Source organism: Musa acuminata, chromosome BXJ1-10, assembly GCF_036884655.1.
Source record: "Musa acuminata AAA Group cultivar baxijiao chromosome BXJ1-10, Cavendish_Baxijiao_AAA, whole genome shotgun sequence".
In the NCBI taxonomy this organism is placed as follows: Eukaryota; Viridiplantae; Streptophyta; class Magnoliopsida; order Zingiberales; family Musaceae; genus Musa; species Musa acuminata.
The window spans coordinates 34,123,548-34,144,335 of NC_088336.1; the positions used below are offsets into that span (position 1 = coordinate 34,123,548).

General features: G+C 41.7%; 4 protein-coding genes, 1 long non-coding RNA gene and 1 pseudogene across 6 annotated transcripts; 2 read left to right on the plus strand and 4 right to left on the minus strand.

The window, feature by feature from the left end:
* Window positions 1-213: 213 nt before the first annotated feature.
* On the minus strand, window positions 214-1,078 carry LOC103969566 (uncharacterized). The gene has a single exon (XM_009383133.3). It carries the CDS (start codon window positions 946-948, stop codon window positions 451-453), a length of 498 nt encoding a protein of 165 aa, XP_009381408.2. The 5' UTR covers window positions 949-1,078; the 3' UTR covers window positions 214-450.
* Window positions 1,079-3,326: 2,248 nt separating this feature from the next.
* LOC103969567 (tyrosine-protein phosphatase DSP1) lies at window positions 3,327-5,396 on the plus strand. Of its 2 annotated transcripts, XM_009383134.3 has the most exons (6): window positions 3,327-3,465; window positions 3,550-3,796; window positions 3,912-4,005; window positions 4,806-4,863; window positions 4,943-4,986; window positions 5,061-5,396. In XM_009383134.3, exons 2-6 carry the CDS (start codon window positions 3,579-3,581, stop codon window positions 5,238-5,240), a joined length of 594 nt encoding a protein of 197 aa, XP_009381409.2. In that variant the 5' UTR covers window positions 3,327-3,465; window positions 3,550-3,578; the 3' UTR covers window positions 5,241-5,396. The 2 variants fall into 2 exon arrangements, with proteins under 2 accessions (XP_009381409.2, XP_018674905.2); XM_018819360.2 differs by lacking the exon at window positions 3,327-3,465 and having other exon boundaries at window positions 3,472-3,796.
* Window positions 5,397-6,189: 793 nt separating this feature from the next.
* On the minus strand, window positions 6,190-7,937 carry LOC135594637 (transcription factor MYB106-like). Its single transcript, XM_065085026.1, has 3 exons — window positions 7,669-7,937; window positions 7,460-7,589; window positions 6,190-7,332 (listed from the first exon to the last, which is right to left on the minus strand). The coding sequence occupies exons 1-3, from the start codon at window positions 7,799-7,801 to the stop codon at window positions 6,465-6,467; spliced, it is 1,131 nt and encodes a 376-aa protein (XP_064941098.1). The 5' UTR covers window positions 7,802-7,937; the 3' UTR covers window positions 6,190-6,464.
* Window positions 7,938-9,658: 1,721 nt separating this feature from the next.
* Window positions 9,659-15,151, minus strand: LOC135594638 (2-hydroxy-palmitic acid dioxygenase MPO1-like). The gene is made up of 4 exons (XM_065085027.1): window positions 14,655-15,151; window positions 10,225-10,287; window positions 10,047-10,118; window positions 9,659-9,977 (listed from the first exon to the last, which is right to left on the minus strand). Exons 1-4 carry the CDS (start codon window positions 15,012-15,014, stop codon window positions 9,864-9,866), a joined length of 609 nt encoding a protein of 202 aa, XP_064941099.1. The 5' UTR covers window positions 15,015-15,151; the 3' UTR covers window positions 9,659-9,863.
* A 904-nt stretch (window positions 15,152-16,055) lies between these two features.
* On the minus strand, window positions 16,056-18,516 carry LOC135594642 (uncharacterized). Its single transcript, XR_010480170.1, has 5 exons — window positions 18,379-18,516; window positions 18,115-18,243; window positions 17,629-17,980; window positions 16,687-17,520; window positions 16,056-16,541 (listed from the first exon to the last, which is right to left on the minus strand). It is a non-coding gene; the product is annotated as an uncharacterized LOC135594642 (long non-coding RNA).
* On the plus strand, window positions 16,933-20,781 carry LOC135594640 (ATP-dependent zinc metalloprotease FTSH 6, chloroplastic-like; annotated as a pseudogene).
* Window positions 20,782-20,788: the final 7 nt, after the last annotated feature.

The following is a 20,788-nucleotide window of genomic DNA, read 5'->3' on the forward strand; positions in this document are numbered from 1 at the left end:
TATTACACCATATGGATGATAGAACAATGTAACTGATCATATTATGAGTATATTTCAAAGAAAAGAAACTCAGGATCGGTTATATAATTGCAGATATTATGCTTCGATGGTTTGCACCATGTATCCAACTACAAGTTACTGTATTCAGAATATGCAACTACTCAAAAAGAAAATATCACGGTTACAAAAACCATAGAACAGACTAGAAGTAGCTTAACAAGAAAAAAAATGTGTGTATGAATTCAAAATTCTTTTAGTTCTACAAAGGAAGACATCTCGTTGGAGTTGCTCAAGCAGGAATATCTCCACTGTAGATTATTCCCACAATTTGAAGTTAAAAAAGTAGCTTGGGTTAAAAGAACTCGGTGATCCATCAATGAATCCAATGTCGAACAGTACGACACGGAGAAACTAAAAGCCGCAAAAAGAAACAGGAACGGACAAAGGAATTCAAGAATCCTTCCCTTTCTTTTCCTCCTGCGGGTCAGGATCATCAGAAGACGCGGCAGCATCAGCAGCGGCGTCGACCAAAGCTTGCTCGGCCCGGAGAATGGGCTCGTAATAGTCGGCATGGGCATCCATGCACTTCCTGAGGAGGCCCGTGACCTCGGAGCATCGGTCAACGATGTCCTCTTGGCTCTTCTCGGCATCGTCCACGCACTTCTCCCACGCAATGAAGGCGTCCTTGCAGCCGCCCCCCTTCATGAAGAGGCAGAAACCGCACTCCGCCTCCTCCTCCTCCTCCTCTGCTTCCGCTGCTCCATTCTCTTCCTCCTTCTTCGCCTCCCCTGTGTCATCCGCGACCTTCTGGTCCGGTGTTGGAGCGACGGTGACGACGGCGGCGGCGACGGGCAGGGATTCATGATCGGACTGGGGAGGAGAGGGAGGAGAAGTCGGTGCGGGGACCGTCGGATCTGTGGTTGTTGGCCGAGGAGGCGAAGCGGACATGGTTGGTCAAAGGGATCAAGGATTAGGGTTTCGGCGGTTGTTCTTCGACTCCTTCGTAGGCAACGATGAAAGTTGAGCAAATCATAAGAGTGGGGAAGACTTGACTGGTTAAAGCAAATTCTTCGGAAGGTGTCGAAGCAAACGAGACACATCGACGGTTCTCTAAAACCGCCCATCACGTTTTCATTTTACATCTCAGCCGTTTATCTATTTTGATCGGATCTATTTCTAAAATTTTATTTTTTTTGTTCAAAATAGATTGACGGTTGAGATAAAAAGTGATTTCTAAAGAATTATGTATTTAATAAAGAATTATGTAGTTAATAAAAAGTGGACCTTTTAACATTCTGATTCATAGTGTTAAAAAATTTATATTGAAATACCTACTGTTATAAAAATGAAATATTTAGCTTCATTATCATAATGTCATTGGTTTTATCGACGGAATTATGAAAATAAGTAAAAAGATAATTTCAACGTTTCAGTTAGTGGTGATAAACGACGTCGGTGGTGACGAATGACAGTGTCAGCTGGGGACTATAGGTAGCTACTGTAGATGAGGAAAAGAATGGTAAGAGCTAAGGGTCACTCTGGATTTACATCGACGTCGACACAAGCAGTGACAGGGCCACTCAACATCAATACCGACATAGAGCAACGTCGCTCGATAATTATATCGATGTCGATGTAGATGCAGAGCAACAAAAAGCTGCTCAATATCTGCATAATCTCCTCCAAAACCGATACGGGGAAGTCAAGAAAGCAAGCATTACAATCGAGCACCCTTCATGGCCTTCCTCCTCCTCGAGTGGTGCTTCCACTCGCTACCCCTCCATTGTCTTCCATCCTCTTATGTTGCAATCATGAAATGGAACTCAATGTATACATTATTCATCGACGCATCAAACGAGTTTATCGTATGGAATTACTCGGCGCAGACGCAATTATTTTGGCATCACGAACGAAACGGGAGCTATCCGATTAGGGATGCGCCCATTTCTATTTGGAACCAACCAGAGATGGGTTCATATACGGAGGCCACTGTTTTCTGTGGTGGTGGTCGTCTGCCTTGCCTCGCCTTACCCTCTTTGGTGCCGCTGCTATGTTTGCGTGGTGTGGCGTAGTGGTATCTTGCACTCTCTGAATCCACTACCGACTGCAAGTTGAGGTCACATCGATCCGCATATCACACTTGTTCTATTTAAATTAAATCGTACATCAAATTAGATTAGGATCGTCTCAAAAGTTATATGATCGAATTCGAATTCGAATTCGATTGACTATATAAATATGTGACTTTGTGCACGATTGAGTTTACCTAACATGACTTGCATAGAAGACAAATGTCCCGACCTACCGTGACGACCTCTTCTTCTGCTTGCTTGGTTACTCGCAATTGGAGAACCCACGTCGAGGTGCACTTTGCACACTAATTAAGGAGGTGATGCATCCTTTGTATCGATGTTCGTCAGTGAGATTTCCGGCCCTTGTTGCCATGTGGTAGCACATTTTCGCCAGCAATGATCTAACACAACCTAATGGGATATGGTTAACAATTATATGCCCTACGTATGTTGGATTTGTTTCGTGGAATCCAATCATCATTTTATGCATTAGTACTGATATGGTACATTTTGGCAATCTGAACACGTCATAGCCGACACAGCATGCTAAGTCAGAACCCTGAACCACACGTCTAGTCCCGGGGGCTCGGGGCGGTGCCGTTTGACGCACCATCAGCCTTCTCGCTACAGTATAAAACCCATGACTGGCCTTTGGTCAGGAAAAAAAAGAAAAAGGGGGAAGAAGGAAAAGAGCAATCCTTCTCGTTACTAACTTACTCGTCGGAGGGGCCACGGTCGGGTACCATCCGACGGAGGCTATTTTGCAGGAGGGCTACCGCTCATCGACGGTGAGGGACTCGGCATGGGAGCATGACTTGCTCGGCACCAAGGAGTCATCAATCAGTCCCGATCTCGATCAATGCCAACTGACACTCCTTCTCGAAAACTCGGATACCACATCATCCGAATCACCCTGTAAAAAGCTCCCAACATCGGCCCGTACACCTAGTCGTACTGACTCCCCAGCAACACATTTGTTCACCAACAATTACCTACTTAGGGCTCCATGACGATGTCAAGCCCGCATCTTCTTGTTTCATCAAAGAAATCATCGGTGCAAATAGTTTATAATCGATGAGTTGGGAAAGAACTTGACTTCGAATTGAGTGATTTAAATGATAGAAAGAGAACGTTACATTATCCTTCGCAAGATGTGTTTGACAAAACTCGCATGGAAGGAAACGTTCTACAGTGCATGATATTAACATAATACTCCGGAGCAGATGTTACAGAAGAAGAAGAAAAGTCGATGCAGTGGAGAGCAAGAAACATCTCATTGTCGCTTACACGTCAAAGAGACCCGCAAATCCTCCTCGTCAGCCTTGACGAGTAGGCTGTCCTGCTCCAAGAGTCAATAATGCAGCTCCGAGTCTTCCAACTGGGATCTTCTTGGGTTCCGTTCCCATCTCTTCTCCCCACCATGTCGATGGTGTGCTATTAAAACTATAAATAACCAACTGCCTCCTTCTTTGCCCAGAATTCACCGTGGAAGATACGTCACCGGAGATGGGGAATCATAGAGGTGCTGCAGTAGAGTTGGAACTGAAACTGAGATCAGAAGAGGATGAGAGCAGGAGAAGTAGCGTGATAGCAAGGGAAGGTCGACTGGGACAATTCATTCCACCCTTCAACTTCGCCACCGTCGACCGCGGCGTCTTCCGGTCCGGCTTTCCCGACGCTGCCAACTTCAGCTTCTTGGATACGCTGCAACTGCGCTCGGTCGTGTGAGACTAGAATTATTATTCTCCATCGTCACCATTTCCTTCTTTCCCGTCGTCGTTGTTGCGGTGCGGCTGATTGCAGCCGCCTCTTCTCTTTCTTATCTTGCTTTCGATTCAGATACCTGTGTCCGGAGCCGTATCCGGAGGCAAACAAGGTGTTTCTCGAGTCCAATCGGATAAGGCTCTTCCACTTCGGCATGGAGTGTTCAAAGGTACGTGATCCGATCTTGGCTGCATAATGATTTGCTTTTGCTTTCCGAACTTCCATTTTACGAATTATTTGGATGTTTAAGATAATAATTCTTTGGAGAAAAAGAAGAATTAGCTACGATTTAATGTAAATAAGCAGATGACGAAGCTCCAAAACCATCGATTAATTCGTCGCTTCTGATATGATCAACACCTCAAGTCAAAACTTTGAGGGTTGCAGTGGGCGTTGAGAAGAGCTGGTCTCGGAGGATAAGTATTGATTTCCTTGTCCCAAGATGTGGTTCATCAATAGACACAAGGAATAAAGAGCTTTAATTGGGCAGCTATAGTTAGGGTTTCAAATCTCTAGTATTGTGGCATGGAAGAAAGTTGGAAGGAGGTTCCTGTTTCACTGAAAATGATATGTAAGGAGTGAAGACACAAACATTGTTCTTAGTGTAGCTTTCTTTTGGTAAAAGGACAGAGACAGCCTGGAGACCATATCTCTACAATAAATTTTGCCAAAACTAAAGACTTTCTTGTCTTGGATTGGACTGAAAAGATGGAACATCTGATGGCTGTGGAGGAATCCTATAATGAAAGGTTGGAACTTGTAGGTATCAAACAAGACAGAGGAAAGAAACTCAAATATCTTAAAGAATGTATTTGAAGCAAAGTAGTTTGTGAAAATATTATGCTTATTAATTATATGATCATATGAAGATACCAATGCTAAATATTTAATATGATGATGAATAAATAGTTTTCTCTTGTTTAAATCATTTATATGTCCAAAATAACAAGGAAAAATGAATCCTTGCAGGAGCCTTTTGACAACATTCCGGAGGACAAAATTCGAGAGGCTCTCAGAGTCGTGCTTGGTACTAAACATGTTTGTAATTTTTTCTGCAAGATAAAAATCCAGTGTTATATTCATGATTTCTTGATTGTTCCCTTCAGATGCCCGAAATCGCCCGTTGCTTATCCATTGCAACAGAGGAAAAGTAAGATGCTTAGTCTTCTTGTATGTTTCGGTTGCTGTTCGAGTAGCAAGCTTCAGAACGGGTTTGTCGTGCAGCATCGAACAGGTTGTGTGGTTGGATGCTTGAGAAAGCTGCAAAGATGGTGCTTGTCTTCTGTGTTCGATGAGTACCAGCAATTTGCTGCTGCTAAAGCGAGGGTTTCGGATCAGAGGTTGATCGAGCTATTCGACACTTCCAGCTTTAAGCATTTATTATCACTTTGCATTTGTATTTGACATGGTCGAGTTGGGCTCTCGTAGAATCACTGCAGCATGATTTTGGAGAGAGAATCCACATTAATGTAATGTACCAGTAACATAGATTTCTGCTTATGGTAATTGTAATGGAGTGTTAACGATTAATTGATTTCCCGGAGGAGATTGCAGTTTTCATATATTTCTTGCAATTTCTTTTCCTCCAAATCCCATCTATCTTGCATGCATCAGAATTTTCAGCCTGTGTTTGTGAACATTATATCTTATTTTGAGGAAATATTTTTCTCTGATATTTGTGGCCCATTTTACCTGTTATCACTTTTTTATGACATCATTGGCCTGTTAGGAAATCCTAAGATGTTAGATTATCACATATACTAAATGAGGAGGAGCTAATGTTGCTCAAGTCAATTGTGATTAGCCATGGCCCAGCTTCAACTACAGATTAGTTTTCCGGTTGGTGTCAGAAGAAGCCGAAGCAACAGCCACACTGCCTTAAATGAGGCGACGGCGACGTCTAACGATGACCACATCCTCCTTTCCTTGGTGCAGCAGATTAGGATGAGCTTTCAGAGCTAGCTTTGGTTTCGGCATTTAATCTTAGAGAAGGACAGGGAAACAGATGTCTTTATGCTTTACCGACAAGTCCATGGACCGCCTCTTTATGACTACAATTTACGTGATTTATGGTGGGAGTGCAATCGTGGAGTTATGATCGCATGTGGGTTGTGCCTGTTCATGCCAGTAATCTATTGCGCCTACATCTGCAAGGAGTGAGTGTTCCATCTCCAACCACACACACTTGTTTTGGGCGTGAAGAATTGGTGGTCAAAGGTGGTACATGCCTCCACCGTAATGGAAGGCAGCAGGCGTTTGTGAGGATAAAGCCGTCTCTCATGGTGCTGAGAACATGGTGGGTGAGAGACATGTGGAACTCTTGCATTACTCTGTAGATGTAGAAGATGAGACATCCAGTTCGAATCTCGTGCAATGAATTCTGTGTTAAGATTTGCAAGCAGAGTTGCAGGATATATAGCAAATCATGAGAGGAAATAAACACAACTAAATGAAAGGAAGGAGAGAGAGCGAGAGAATGAACAATCTCTCAGCGTTTTCTTATTGTTTTATCTAATCTCGGTGTGGTTCCGAGAGTATCGAGACAGGTTCGATCTCAGAGGGAGGATACGTGATTGCCTAGTGGTTCATGGCGTGGAAGATGTACGTAAAAGACGCGAGGGAAGTGCCTTAATCTGGGTTGTAGGACACCGGGGAGGAACTGGAGGAGGGAGAGTTGACCCAGTTAAGAATGCTGTTCCAGTAGTTCCGGTTCTCCTCCCCCTCCTCTTCTTCCTCGTCGGCGCAGGTCTCGTGCCCATTCGTATGGGAATCTCGGGAGTGGTCCCGAGTTTTCTGCTCCCCGAACTCACCCAACAGCATTCCGGTGAATCCTGCTCCGAATTGCCCCCATGAACACCCTGCCTGCGAAGCGTACGGTTCCGATAGCCATGGCGCCTCCCCATCGAAGGCCTCGACAGAGAAGCCTGTGAGGCAGTCCGTTGTATCATTTCCCGAGAATCTCCACTCCGCGCCTTCTGGCTCCGAGTTCTCGCTTCCTTGCTGGCTCGCCGGTGCGACGGCCACATCGCCGTCCACGAGCCCGGTGCCGGACTCCGTCGTTGGAGGACGGTTCTCCGGGAAGCTCAACGTGGAGGTGGGTGACTCCAGGTCGACGTTTTCGCCTGGAGTGTTCTTCCGTTCTCTGAGCACGTCGAGGCAGGGAGATGAAATGGGTTCGCCCAACGACGAGGATCTCATCTGTTGCTGCTGCTGCTGCTGCTGCTGTAGGTTCATGGAACCGGAAGCTGCACGCAGCTTTGACTCCCTCGCCAGGCGGGCCTCGGCTTCGAGGCGTGCGCTCTCCCACTGAGCCATGTGGCTGAGGTTGGCAGCGCTCCTGGGTCGGCCGTCGGCGGAGCTGAGGGTGTTGCTGGTGGCCTTGAGGGTGCAAGGATCGATGCCCACCTTGGCCAGCCGCTTCTTCAGGTGGGTGTTCCAGTAGTTCTTGATCTCGTTGTCGGTTCTCTTGGGCAGATGGCTGGCGATCGCGGACCATCTGAAAGCAAGGGAAACGAGACTCTCATCTACCAGCATTAGCAGAGGAAAGAACGCTTCCAGGCGGGTAGTATGACGTGAATGACCGCAGACGTAATCAAGATTCATGGAGTAGCAGCAGCCGTCACCTGTTCCCAAGAAGAGCATGGAGTTGGATGATGGTCTTCTCCTCCTGCGGGCTAAACTCCCCCCTTTTGATGTCCGGTCGAAGGTAGTTGGTCCATCTCAACCGGCAGCTCTTCCCACACCTCTGCAGTCCTGCAATTACAGGAAGCATCACAACTCTCTTCAACCACGCTCTTACGCAGTCGCGGCGACGATAGTTCAGGCGGCTCACCGGCTTTGGCGGGCAACGCTCTCCAGCTCCCATGGCCGTGCTTCTCAACATAAGCGAGCAGCTTCTGGTCTTCCTCCACAGTCCAAGGTCCCTTCTTCAGGTTCACCTTGTCACAGCATGGTGATCGACCCATCTCAGTCGGATCCCGACCTGCAGATCGAGCAAGATATGCTTAAGCTCTAAGGGGGGGCTTCAAAGAGCCGATCTCCACTGCAAGTGACATGCACAAGGAGTAAGAGGTTACAACGAAGCCAAGGTCTCGAGGATTAATAGATGACAACAACAGATGGGTCTTCATGCAGAAATAAATGTTGTTTGGAGGTGTGTCACGGCGTAAACGACCTTCGATCCAACCTCGAGTGTAGTATGCCGTGTTTCCAAAGATTCATCGGGATGTACAGTGGGTGAACGAACGATGGTTGCTCGCTGCAGTTATCGTACTTGTCGCAATCTCAATCCGAAAAATACATGGACGGGACCCAAAAAGAAGCATCGCTCGTAGTTCTAAGCATTCTCTGCAGTCATTTTAAGCCCTCTTTGCTAAGGTGACATCCGCTCATCTAATCCTTCGATGTGGACAACGAAGCTTGTCGCTTCTCAGTTTGCACCGATGCTTGTTGACTCTGCACACCGAGTTGGATGGACTGTCTGCCCCCACACACCATTATGATCGGCGAAGAAGAAGAACACGTGTGCTTCGGCCGAAAGCAAAAAAGAAGGAAATTTAAGATTGATTGATTGAAGAGGAAAAGCATCGATCATAGCTTGGAAGGTTCTCTCTCTACCATATACATTGTCATAAGACATGATCGTATCGGTTAATTGGAGTGCAGAAATTAAAAGTCAAACACCCCTAATAACATAATGAAGAGAGCACCCCCTAATAATCAATAATTACATGCAAAAGGATCATAATTAGAAAAAGGATCAATCGCAAAAGAAAAAATAAAGATTAGTTCATAGAAAAAGGATCACTTGCGTCGACGTTAATGCAATTATCGATCGACGCCGCTCTGCATTTATATCAACATCGACGTAGTTGTCGAGCGATGAATAAGCCGCCGATGTAGATGTCAAGCGACGCTGCTCGGTAATTACGTCGAAGTCAACATAAATGCAGAGTAACCCTTACCTCTTGTCGTTGTTCTTTTCATCTACAACGACCACTCGTCACCCCTAACGACATTGTTGTCCACCACCATTGATGTCATTTGCGTCTGCGTCGATGCCGACGTAATTGCCAAGCGACAAAAGGGTCGTCGACACAGTTGTCGAGCAGTGCCGCTGTGCATTTGCGTTGATGTTGATGCAATTATCGATCGACGCTGCTCTGCATGTACATCAACATCGATGTAGTTATCGAGCGATGAATAGGCTACCGATGTAGATATCGAGCGACGCTGCTCGATAATTACGTCAAAGTCAACATAAATGTAGAGTGACCCTTACCTCTCGTCGTTGTTCTCTTCATCTACAACGACCACCCACGACCCCAACAACACTGTTGTCCACTATCATTGATGTCATCCGTCATCTTCAATTAAAATATTAAAATTATTTTTTTACCTTTTGTTTTCATATTTTTGTTAATAAAACCGATGACGTTAAGATAAATAAACATTGATATTTTATTTTCATAAATATAAAGATGTCAATATAATTTTTTAAAATATAAAAATCTAAATGCTAAATGTAATTACTAGCTACTAGCTACATCAAGTACTCTATAATTAACTCTCATATGCATAATACACATAATAATATTTTTTTTATATAATTTGATCGGTTGGAAACAAAATCACCATTCTAATTTTTATTTTGATTTTATGCAATCGAAACCTGAGCTGAACCATCCAGGCTGGATTTCTGGTTCTATTCCAAACCATCGTCATGCCAACTCATGTCACAAACAGAAGCTTATGAACATTAATTTCTGCCTATCGTCACCACAGTAACTATGAGCTTATCAACATTAATTTCTGCAAAACAGTGAAGAAAAAACATTTTAAATAGTCACAATATCTTTTGGTCCACAAACGGAATTAAATGATGCAACATTAGAACCTTATTTCACCCTTTTATGCTTAAGCCGTCGTACAACATTACTAGACAGTGTAGAGACATATTGCAGATGAGCATATCGGCATTTGATGACATCCGACCCCAACCACAAGCAACTGAAAGGAACCTGCAACTCAAGAAGCCTTCTTCTGCTTGCTGGCTTGCCATGCCTTGCGATCCGTGTCGATCTTCGAGCGGACGCTGGCATGGAAGCCAGGATATGGCTCGTATCCCAACAAACTAAGTGCCTGAATTAGAAAATGTTAGTCACTATATATATTAAATCATTCTTAGTGTAAAGATTTGGAAATTGTTACCTCGAGCAGAACAAAAAATGGAGCCATCAGGAATGCTTGAGAAAGATTATCAAGAAGAGCTGGTGCTCGTTTCTGAAAGGGGACAAAAGCAACTGTGTTGTATCATCTCAAGAAGAAGAAACAATGGAGGTCTTGCCAATCAGCAATTATTTAGTTTACACCACTGTGGCAGGCGTACCTCAAACATTCCATGACCTATAAATTGGAAACTCCAGCAAAACAACTGAGCTGCCAGAACCACCTGTGTACAATATGTTGGATAGACGATTTCAGCAGAATAAACTTGAGACCAGTCACATCAGTTTGTCTGCGGTTCAACATTTAAGGACTGCACAAACTGTGCTGAAATTCTTTCGGTAAATTTGAATGGCAACCAGCTCAAAGTTTCTAATGAAACAATGTGAAGATTAGAAATAAGATGAATATCTAAAAAAAGATGTGCACAGGTGCTACCAAAACATATCATGTAGTTATTGAAACACAAGGCATGCCATTCTGGCATCTTCTTTTATATAAAGAGGGTATTTCACAAAATTTCTCCATGTTTTACCCTGAATCTGGTATAACTCATTTGGGCACAGGGTATACAGGTAATAGGGACCAGTAACAACAAGCTCTAAGCTAAAAAAATTGCAGCAGGATATAGAATAGAATGAAGAAATGAGGCAAAAACAAGAAAGAAACTACTAGACAAAACTCAACAATTAACAATGTACATGAATTGGTTGCAATTGAACAACTCCTTTTAAAAGTGAAACTTAAAACAAAAAAATTAATCAAACTAAAGACTTAGACGAAAGCCAAAGGTGACCTAAACAGCTTGTCTAGTTTCTTGGGTGAAACGAAACATAAGAAAAACACAGCTAATCTATAGTTTCTTAAGTTAAACAAAACATGAGAAAAAGGCAGCTAGTCTATAGTTTCTTAAGTTAAACAAAACAAAAGAAAAATGAAGAGTGGTAAAAGGAACATTAGTTTAAATTGAAACATAACTGTATTTACAGATTCTGTCAAGGTTGGTGTGAAACCATATAATTACTGGTCAGTATTTGAATTTTTTTTTTCTCTGGTTAATTTAGCTGGACCATATAAAATGAGTTGTCAGACCAAGATTTAAATTTTTAACTACGTAAGTGAAGCCAAAGTAATTGATAATGCAGAATCAGGTTGATTTAGCCAACTAGGAATGGAAGGTCCAAAGGATTGGGGAAAATTGGACAACTCATTTTTGCTGCTACCGAACAACAGAAATAAATCCACTCTTTAAGAAAAAGCCACTTAGCCCTTGCTGAGAGAACATGCTACATTTATTCTGTCATCAGATTCAGTTAAACAGTAGCCTCCAGTTGCTATACAACTAATCTACTACAAGTAACAGGTGACCACCAAAACCAAAATTAATGATTTTAACAAACAATCAATTATATGCTGCAATAGATTATTTTATGGACAAAGTTCTGGATAGAAAACTAAAGAGATGTGATTGGCTAAGATCTACAGTGATTAGCTCCTAGCAGGTTGGACAGATTAATGATAATTGGACGGATTGATGTTAACAAGGATAGATATGGCAAAGAATAAAAAGAAAAAAACAGAAACAGAGGAGATAAGGGAAAGACTCCAGATAAACTCACTGAACCACCTACTGCATCTCCTATCTAGCTATAAACTCCGGAAATACCAAACCTAAATCTGACTCAAGATATCAAAAAATTTGTATTACTTGCTCATAGATAAACAACAAACTAATTGAATTGATGGTAATCATATTACCATCTAAAACTCAATTATATTTGAACATGTCTTATGCCTGCACCAACAAAGTAAATCCTTGAAGGACTCTCTTAAGCAAATAGTCAACCATCTGTACCTCGATTCCAAATAGTCATAGACTAAACCAATATCTATCACCCTCTTTCCAAAGTACTGAAGGAATCTTAGAATAACAACTAAAATAACTATGAAGTTCAACTAAAGTTTCCCAAGAAAAGAAAAAACTAATTCTAGGCAAAAACCAACCTTCATTGCATTATGGTAAATACAGATCTTAATAATTATTGCTGCTATAAAAAAAAGGGATTCTTTTGGCTAAATGTCTAAGAAAGGTAAAAGATTATATATTGAAAAATAAATAAGTGAACTTTGGAGGGAAAATCTTGATGAGACGTAGAGATGTAGATGCTTCACTCAATTTAACCATCTATCCGAATGGGGGGAAAGGACAAGCACTAAAACCAAACATGACTTTTTGTTTCTGCCTATCACATGTTGACAACTCTCATAAGAAATAAAAAGAAATTATGCATATATTTGTTCGGATATTGGGCTGTAATGCATTAGAAATTCTTTATTTCACTCAGTAGTTCTCTTTCTTGCTATGATATCAATAGCCTTAGCAGGCTTGCAGCTGGGGATCATAAAGCAACCTTTTCACAACAATTTCTCATCTGATCAAGGATTTATTGCAAAAGCTAACTATTTAAATGTGCTCCAGGCCATGCACCCCACTCTACAAAAGAATAAAATGCATTTGATACAGTTTAACATCTCTTTATGATACTGTTGACCATGGCATAATTAAATAATTTATTTTATTTAAGAAGCAAATCCAGCAACAGTAACACAATTTTGCTATTTCAAAAGGATGAAGACTAAACATATTTGTCAATCACAGAAAATAAAAATAAAAATATTACAGAGTATAATCATAAGTACTAACAATTGTATCTTTCCCAGAAAAAATACAGGAGATATGTAACTGAGAGAGAGCTATATGTCATATTTTGTCTAGAAGTGTGAAAAAAAAGCCCCTCTAGTTAATCTAACCTATATACTAAAGCAGGCAGGCAGATGATCCCTGAAACATGTTTCTATAAGTGTTGCATGTATGCATATGACACAAATTTTGAAAGGTAAATCTTATTTTGTTTTTGATTGACAGCTGCAGTTTTCTCCCTCCAACCAGGACAAACATGGTAGAGTACGTGTAGTTGGTTGATTCTCTTAGGACTTCCCTGTGGCAAGTGGAGAATAGAGACTAAATTTCTGGAGGACATGAAAGTGCAGAGGGTTCTAAATAGATGGTGAAGATAAAATCACCAGTTCATTAGCATAAAATGCATGTCAAGCTAGTACAAAATTTTTTGTCACCTCACTAATATATAATGGATGAAATAGAAGAAGGTTACAAGTGGAGAGAAAGATGACAGACTAATCTTCAGGTTACTATGTAAATCACCTTAAAATAAGGATGAAAGTTGTTGCATCCTGCAGAAAAGGAATTTTTCTTTGATTCAGAAGCTCACGGTTGCAAAAGATACTTGAGATTAACTATCAGATACATATGGATCAGGAATACAAATATGAGATATATGGATCGAAAGATATGGCACTTGGAAAATTGAGCAATTTGGGGAAGGATGGGTATATGCAAAGGACAACTCCAGAATATATGATAAAAATATATTTTTTATAATTTCATTATGAATATATATTTTTAGTTAGCAGCAACTCATAACGAGTGATCAGTGAGTACATACAACCACTTATTCTATAATGCAGATAGTTCTCCTTGATGTCTTTATATCTCTTTTAAAGGGTTTCCACTTGCACATTCAGGGAAGTCAGCTTGACACCTCCTGAGAATCTATTTATGCCATTTATGACTTGTTAATGCACAATATCACAATATGGAGATTTTATTTACTGGAATTTGTATTTCTCACAGAAATAAGTTTATGTTACGTGGACAATTAGGCATTTCCCTTTTGGAGTATCTTAAATCAGTATTCCTTTGGTTTTACAGAATAAATAATAAAAAACCACAATTTTTTTTCCTGCAAATATCAAATTTAGCTCTTCTGTCTAGGGAACTTTTAAATTGTTCACTCTGATCATTAGCTATTCCTAGATCATAACTTAATTAGTATGAAATGATCACTGGTCTTCAGCACTGCTAGTCAGACCCAAGCCTCAAGTTAATTGACTGGAATATAGAATGAAATAGGACATGAGCTTTCTATCAGGAATGTGTCTCCATTGGCCATAAACAGGATTAGCAGACACACAGCAGGTCGATCAAGAGACTTATGAACTAGCAGCAATTATTACCAGTTCATGGACGTTAGAGAATTTCACATGCGTTTAGCTAACAAGCAACCAAAATTTATATCCACATCAAATCATTTCTCCAGAAGGAACAATAATCATTCACTAATTTAAGGCCAAGAATCCAATGCCAAAAAAGTGATACCAGGAGCAAATCACTTGTCGACAAGGTGACCTGATCTCATCAACAATGCTAAAGAAGTACCACGTAGCATAACACGAACCCACCACGAAAAAAACAATAACAAAAAGTTTGCACAGCACACGATGAACGATGAATAGTCGACGGGATGTACAGTAAAGGCATGTTCAACAGTTCATCAATTGCTGTTCGGGGATGAGAAAAGGAAAGAAAATAACAACATAAATCGAATGAATTCGAATCAGGCTGAAAAAAATGGAAGGCATAAACACACCATTCCGATAAATAAATTAAGTGAAGATATGGAGGGATTAGTCAGGAAGGAATATCTCAAGGCAGAAAAGTAAAAAGGGGCCGACCTTCCATGCGAGGGAGAAGCCGAGGCGGACGGCGAGGGCGTGGCTGCCGAACCAGCAGAGGAAGCAGAGGATGGCGGCGAGGGAGCCGGCCTTCCTGTCCATGAACAGGTAGAAGAGGGCATAGACGAGAGCGCCGACGAAGGCGAAGTTGAAGGGCAGCGTCAGGGCGTCGCCTCCTCCCGGTAGAGGAAGATGAAGATGGAGATGGAAGAAGGGCGGGGTGAATTGGAAGATGAGGAGGGAGGTGTAGAAGATGGGCCAGACGAAGAGCATGTGGATGAGGACGTTGACGGGGTTGCTGTGGTACGCCCCGTAGAAGGCGAAGTGCCGCTCCAAATCAAATAAACCCCCCTTCCCCATCTCTCCCTCGATCTCTCCTATCCGTCTCGATCGATCCCTATCTAATACCGATTGATTCTTTCTCGGCGCCAATCTTTAGCAGCAGCAGCAGCAGCAGCCAACAAGAAGAGGATGAGAGAGAAGAGGGGGCGGAAAGCTTTTAACAGGAGGAAGGATGAAAGCCGTTCTGCAACTTGCTTGGGGGTTAAGCCTACGTTGACCGCGTCTGTAAGAATACCTTAATTAATCGTCCACGTATGCATTTATTGGATCCGACTAAAATGAAAATTACATACCCCCGATTGGGGATGTCTTTCCCACCCGGGCGGGCCCACGAACTCGTAATTACTCACCTGTTCCGGCCGAGGCAGGGAACAGACGAGTCCCGTTCCCCTCAGAGCTGGGCCCCCATTTATTTGTAGGTGGAGCCTCCCGGATATCGAGAACGACAAGTGTGCTTCGTGTCCTCGGGAACACACGTAATTTTTTCCTGACAAGTACATGATCCGTTACGCCCGACCCCACGAGACAGGTGTTGAACAAAAGAACGCACAGAGAAAGTTGGAGACGCGAAGCATTATTCGAAATAACATCTTCAAGACCCAATAGATGCATCCCACGTTGTCGCTATGGAGTTGGGACCACCGATGAACGACTCCGATGAGCCTTCCAAGTCTAATTCCGTAAACGTCGTAACATGTCATCTCCTTCCAACCTTTTTCTCATCCCAGTAGCTAAGAATGGACGAGTCCAAGTCCAACATGGCGACTATTATCCAATATAATTGATTTTTAAAATAGATTTAAATAAAAATATATATATAGCAAATAACTCGTTATTTAATATTATTTTGGCTTCTCGCGAAGCATCAATTTGCCCGCTCAGTCTACCTGCGTGGAATTGACGATTGGGAAAATGATAGATGCAAAGCTTCTTTTTCTTTGCTTCTGGAAGCCGTGCAACCTTGTCATCGCCTTCACCTGCTCCATGGCCGAGCAGTTTGGGCCACCGGAGACTAAATGCCATATATCAAATAATGTATTCATCAATCGAGGCAAGATAGGAAGAAAAATGGCAACCTCTTATATTGTTGACATTCAAAACATCAATATAAAATATGTCAGTCATATAATTCTGAATGGTTCGATATTAATATCTATTAAACGTTTTTTTTTCTACGTCACTGTCAAACTCTAATTTTTTATTTAGTATTTGATGTAATAATCAAATACTTTACAACTAAAGACCTTCATGTGATGATGATTACCTGTTCTTTATACTCTCCCATCATTATTAATTCGATGTACCATATATTTTTTTGCTTCATTGTGATATGCTTACACCTTTCTAAAAATATCATCTAACACCACCTTGGCTACTTAGAATTTGGCTCCAGTAATCTCCAGAACCAGTCAGAACTCTCCAGTTGATAGTGTCGAGCATTCACCTCAGGCTTCATGGAACCACAGAAGCCGCTTCCACATGTCCTGATAAGCACGATGTACCTCAATCAATCGAAGAGCCGAGTCCCCCACGTGTGTGGTCAACCTGCCCACCAATGTCACAACTCAGTAGGAAGCAGCAGACTGCAAACTCCACAACACAGCTTGCCAATCCCTAACATATCCTGATCTTTCGAGACAAGCAGATACAAGTCAAGAGATGATAACGACAACGGAGCTACTGAAACTACCTGGATGCTTCGACTTAATCGACAGATCATGCGATGTCTCTCTTCTTTCAGCAGACACTACTACTGATGAATGAACATTTTCACCTTGAAGTTTCTGCAACTCAGAATTCCATTGCATTGCTCATGCTATTTAAACCACCAGCAACCGCCATTGTCCATCTGCCTCGGTACAAGTGGTCCCTTGACATCTCATTTGCTTAGCATAGTTAGAACCAGAAGAACTTTCCTGTTCAAGAAGGAAGAAGAATGTCACCTGCTGCTGTGTCTCTCGCTGCCACCCACCTTTCCGTCTGCAACTCCCTGGATGTTGCCAGAAAGTGCCACATTAAATCATCTGTGAGGAGAGAGAACCTAAACCAGAGAACGGTTTCGGATGCCGATTTTCGAAGAAGAAAGCTGCTCCAATCTGTGGGGCTGGGCCTCGTTGGAGCAGGGCTATCTGTAGCTAAGCCGGCAATGGCTCAGCCAGAGAGTCCTCAAGAGTCTGCATCCAGCAGGATGTCTTACTCACGATTCTTGGAGTACCTGAACGAAGGAGCAGTGAAGAAGGTGGATCTATTTGAGAATGGGACGGTCGCCGTTGCTGAGATATCTAACCCAGCCTTGAAAAAGATCCAGAGAGTCAAAGTGCAGCTTCCTGGATTGCCCCCGGAGCTTCTCAGGAAACTCAAAGAGAAGGATGTAGATTTTGCAGCGCATCCCGTGGAACCCAATGTGGGACTTGCAATCCTCGACTTGTTGGGAAATCTGGTCTTCCCCTTGCTGTTACTGGGAACTTTGTTCCTTAGATCTTCATCACCGAATACTCCAGGAAGCCCCAACTTGCCTTTTGGACTGGGAAGGTAATCAGTTATCATAGAGAAATAAATAATTCAACACAAAACATAATTCTTGTTGAGCTCAAGTAAAATCTTTGATAGCAATGTAGGAACTTAGGCTTACTGGTTCAGAAGAAGGTACGCACACAAAGCATTGATGCTTATGAACTCTGTGCAGGTCAAAAGCCGAGTTTCAGATGGAACCCAACACAGGAATCACCTTTGATGATGTAGCTGGAGTCGATGAAGCAAAGCAGGATTTCAAGGAGATTGTTGAATTCCTGAAATCCCCAGAGAAGTTTGCTGCTGTCGGAGCAAGAATTCCAAAGGGTGTGCTCCTTGTTGGTCCACCAGGGACTGGCAAAACCTTGCTGGCTAAAGCAATTGCAGGAGAGGCAGGGGTTCCTTTCTTTTCTCTGTCAGGTTCAGAATTCATTGAGATGTTTGTCGGAGTCGGGGCTTCGAGAGTGCGGGATCTGTTTAACAAGGCAAAGATGAACTCTCCATGCCTGGTATTTATTGATGAGATTGATGCAGTAGGAAGGCAGAGGGGAACAGGAATTGGAGGAGGAAATGATGAAAGAGAACAGACACTGAATCAGCTACTCACTGAAATGGATGGTTTTAGTGGTGATAGTGGAGTTATTGTAATTGCTGCTACTAACAGACCAGAAGTTCTTGATTCAGCTTTGCTCAGACCAGGAAGATTTGATCGACAGGTAACAAAATTGTTTCCACACTGTTATTAGACAAGGCCACAAGATTTAGCAATGCTATCATAATACAGTTAACATACGATTACAGTCAAATGTAAGGCATGAAAGCAGATATAGTTTGTCAGTTTCAGCAGGTATAACAAAACTGTGCAATCTACCTTACGAGAGAGTGACTATTTACTCTTACTTTGCCTTGCAGGTAACTGTTGGATTGCCTGACATCAGAGGAAGGGAAGAAATACTAAAAGTGCATAGCAGCAATAAGAAGCTTGACAAAGATATATCCTTGAGTGTTATTGCAATGAGAACACCAGGATTCAGTGGTGCAGACCTAGCAAACTTGATGAATGAAGCAGCAATTCTTGCTGGAAGGCGAGGAAAAACTAGAATAACAGCAAAAGAGATTGATGATTCAATCGATCGCATTGTGGCTGGCTTGGAAGGAACCAAGATGACAGATGGGAAAAGCAAGATACTGGTGGCTTACCACGAGATTGGACATGCCATTTGCGCGTAAGTATAACTTTTCTCTCTTTATAATTGCAATTCTTGTAATTTGTTAGCCACCATGCAAAAGCGTTTCATCTTCAATGTCCATATGTATCAACATCTGTGAACTTGGGTACTGCAGTGAATGCAAGAAACAGATTGTTAAGATGACTGTTCTAGTTTTTGCATTGACATAACTGACATAATAATCATGACAAAGTAGACACAGCATGAAAGAATTAATGCAAAATGTAGATCGTACCAGAAAAGTTATCCATATACATGGACCAAATTACTAGGACTTCAAGCAGAGGAAACCAGATGTAGAAAACTGTATAATTGCTCTCTTTTATTTCCATAATGTAGTTTTTACCATTGACAAACCGAAAAAGGAACATAACAGTTAAGAGGCGTTACTGTCAATCACATAGAATATTCAGATCTTGCATTTGATCAGAAATATATAGAATTTTCTATTTTCTTGCTCTCATAAATATAGGAATATATCTTGTACATGGTACAAAATCTCACAAATTTGTTAACATTTAGTTACAAGCTAGTTGGAAGTCAAATTGAGTGATGCATTTTGAAAGTGAAGGGAAAAGAGTTTGAGACATCATACATGAGCTTACATAAATTATACTGATCAATTGGTTAACAAAAGAGCTTCCTTGAACAAAGAGAACTTCTCAAGTATCTGAAACATTGAGGTTTGAGTCATCTTTGAATATGATAAGATAGGAAAACATTGTGATCCAAAGCATCAAATAGCCAGGCATCATTAAGCTGTCAGATGTAAAGCACAAGGTTAAGAATCATAATGTAATGGGCTGGTCATGAGGTATCAGATTTAGCTATTTTTATTCCATGGACACGCATGTCCATGTCTGCAAGTCCCATCAAATATATACCCATGTGTTCATGAGTCAAACACTTGCCAAACTCTTAAACTATGTTATTCGAATATTGAACAATGTTAACAATGTAACAATTGAATGCTTTCATGATTTTAAGAATTTTTATGAAGTTCACCCCCCAATACTTCACATTTTCAGTACATTAGGAGACATAAGCATAATTCTTATGCCTCAAATTCTTAGGTGTTCTTTTATCAACATATTTCTCCTCGATATCAATCAATCTCAAATTCTTATGATTGTATCAATTCAACACTCTTAATTAACTGGATCCCAAATTGCAGGACACTCACCCCTGGACATGATCCAGTGCAAAAAGTAACTCTTATTCCTCGAGGTCAAGCTAAAGGCCTTACTTGGTTCCTCCCTGGAGAAGACCCAAGTCTTATTTCGAAGCAGCAGATCTTTGCTAGAATAGTTGGAGGTTTAGGTGGCAGAGCAGCAGAGGAAGTAATATTTGGTGAAACAGAAGTAACCACTCTGGAGACTTGCAGCAGATAACACAGATAGCAAAACAGGTATACTCTTTTATTTAACATAGACTTGTAAAAGAAAATCTATTCATTTCATATTTTCAAGCTAAAATAAATTCAGAGCTGACATACAATTATCATTCTTACCTTTTGATCCTTTTGATTCTAATCAGATGGTCACCATGTTTGGAATGTCTGAGATTGGGCCATGGGCATTGGTGGATCCAGCAGTGCAAAGTGGTGATGTGGTTCTGAGAATGCTAGCTAGGAATTCCATGTCTGAAAAGCTTGCAGAAGACATTGAAAAGTCGGTAAAAGATATCATTGACAAAGCCTATGAAATAGCAAAGAAACACATTAGGAACAATCGAGTGGCCATGGACCACTTGGTTGACGTACTGCTAGAAAAAGAGACTCTCACAGGTGATGAGTTCAGAGCAATTTTATCCGAGTTCATCGATATTGCACAACAAAGAGATGAGACAAGAGCTGGTACAGAACCGGTTGTTGCTTGAGGTGTCCAGTTAGTTCATGTAAAAGTTCCCAGTGACATGACTTGATATGCTGCCTAATGAAAAATGCTAGGCAGTCAATTGGTGATGCATGTATAAGTTTTCGGTTAATGTGTATATATAATAAAATCTATACAAGCTTTATGGAACAATCAAAATTTTGAGGAGTCTGTAGCC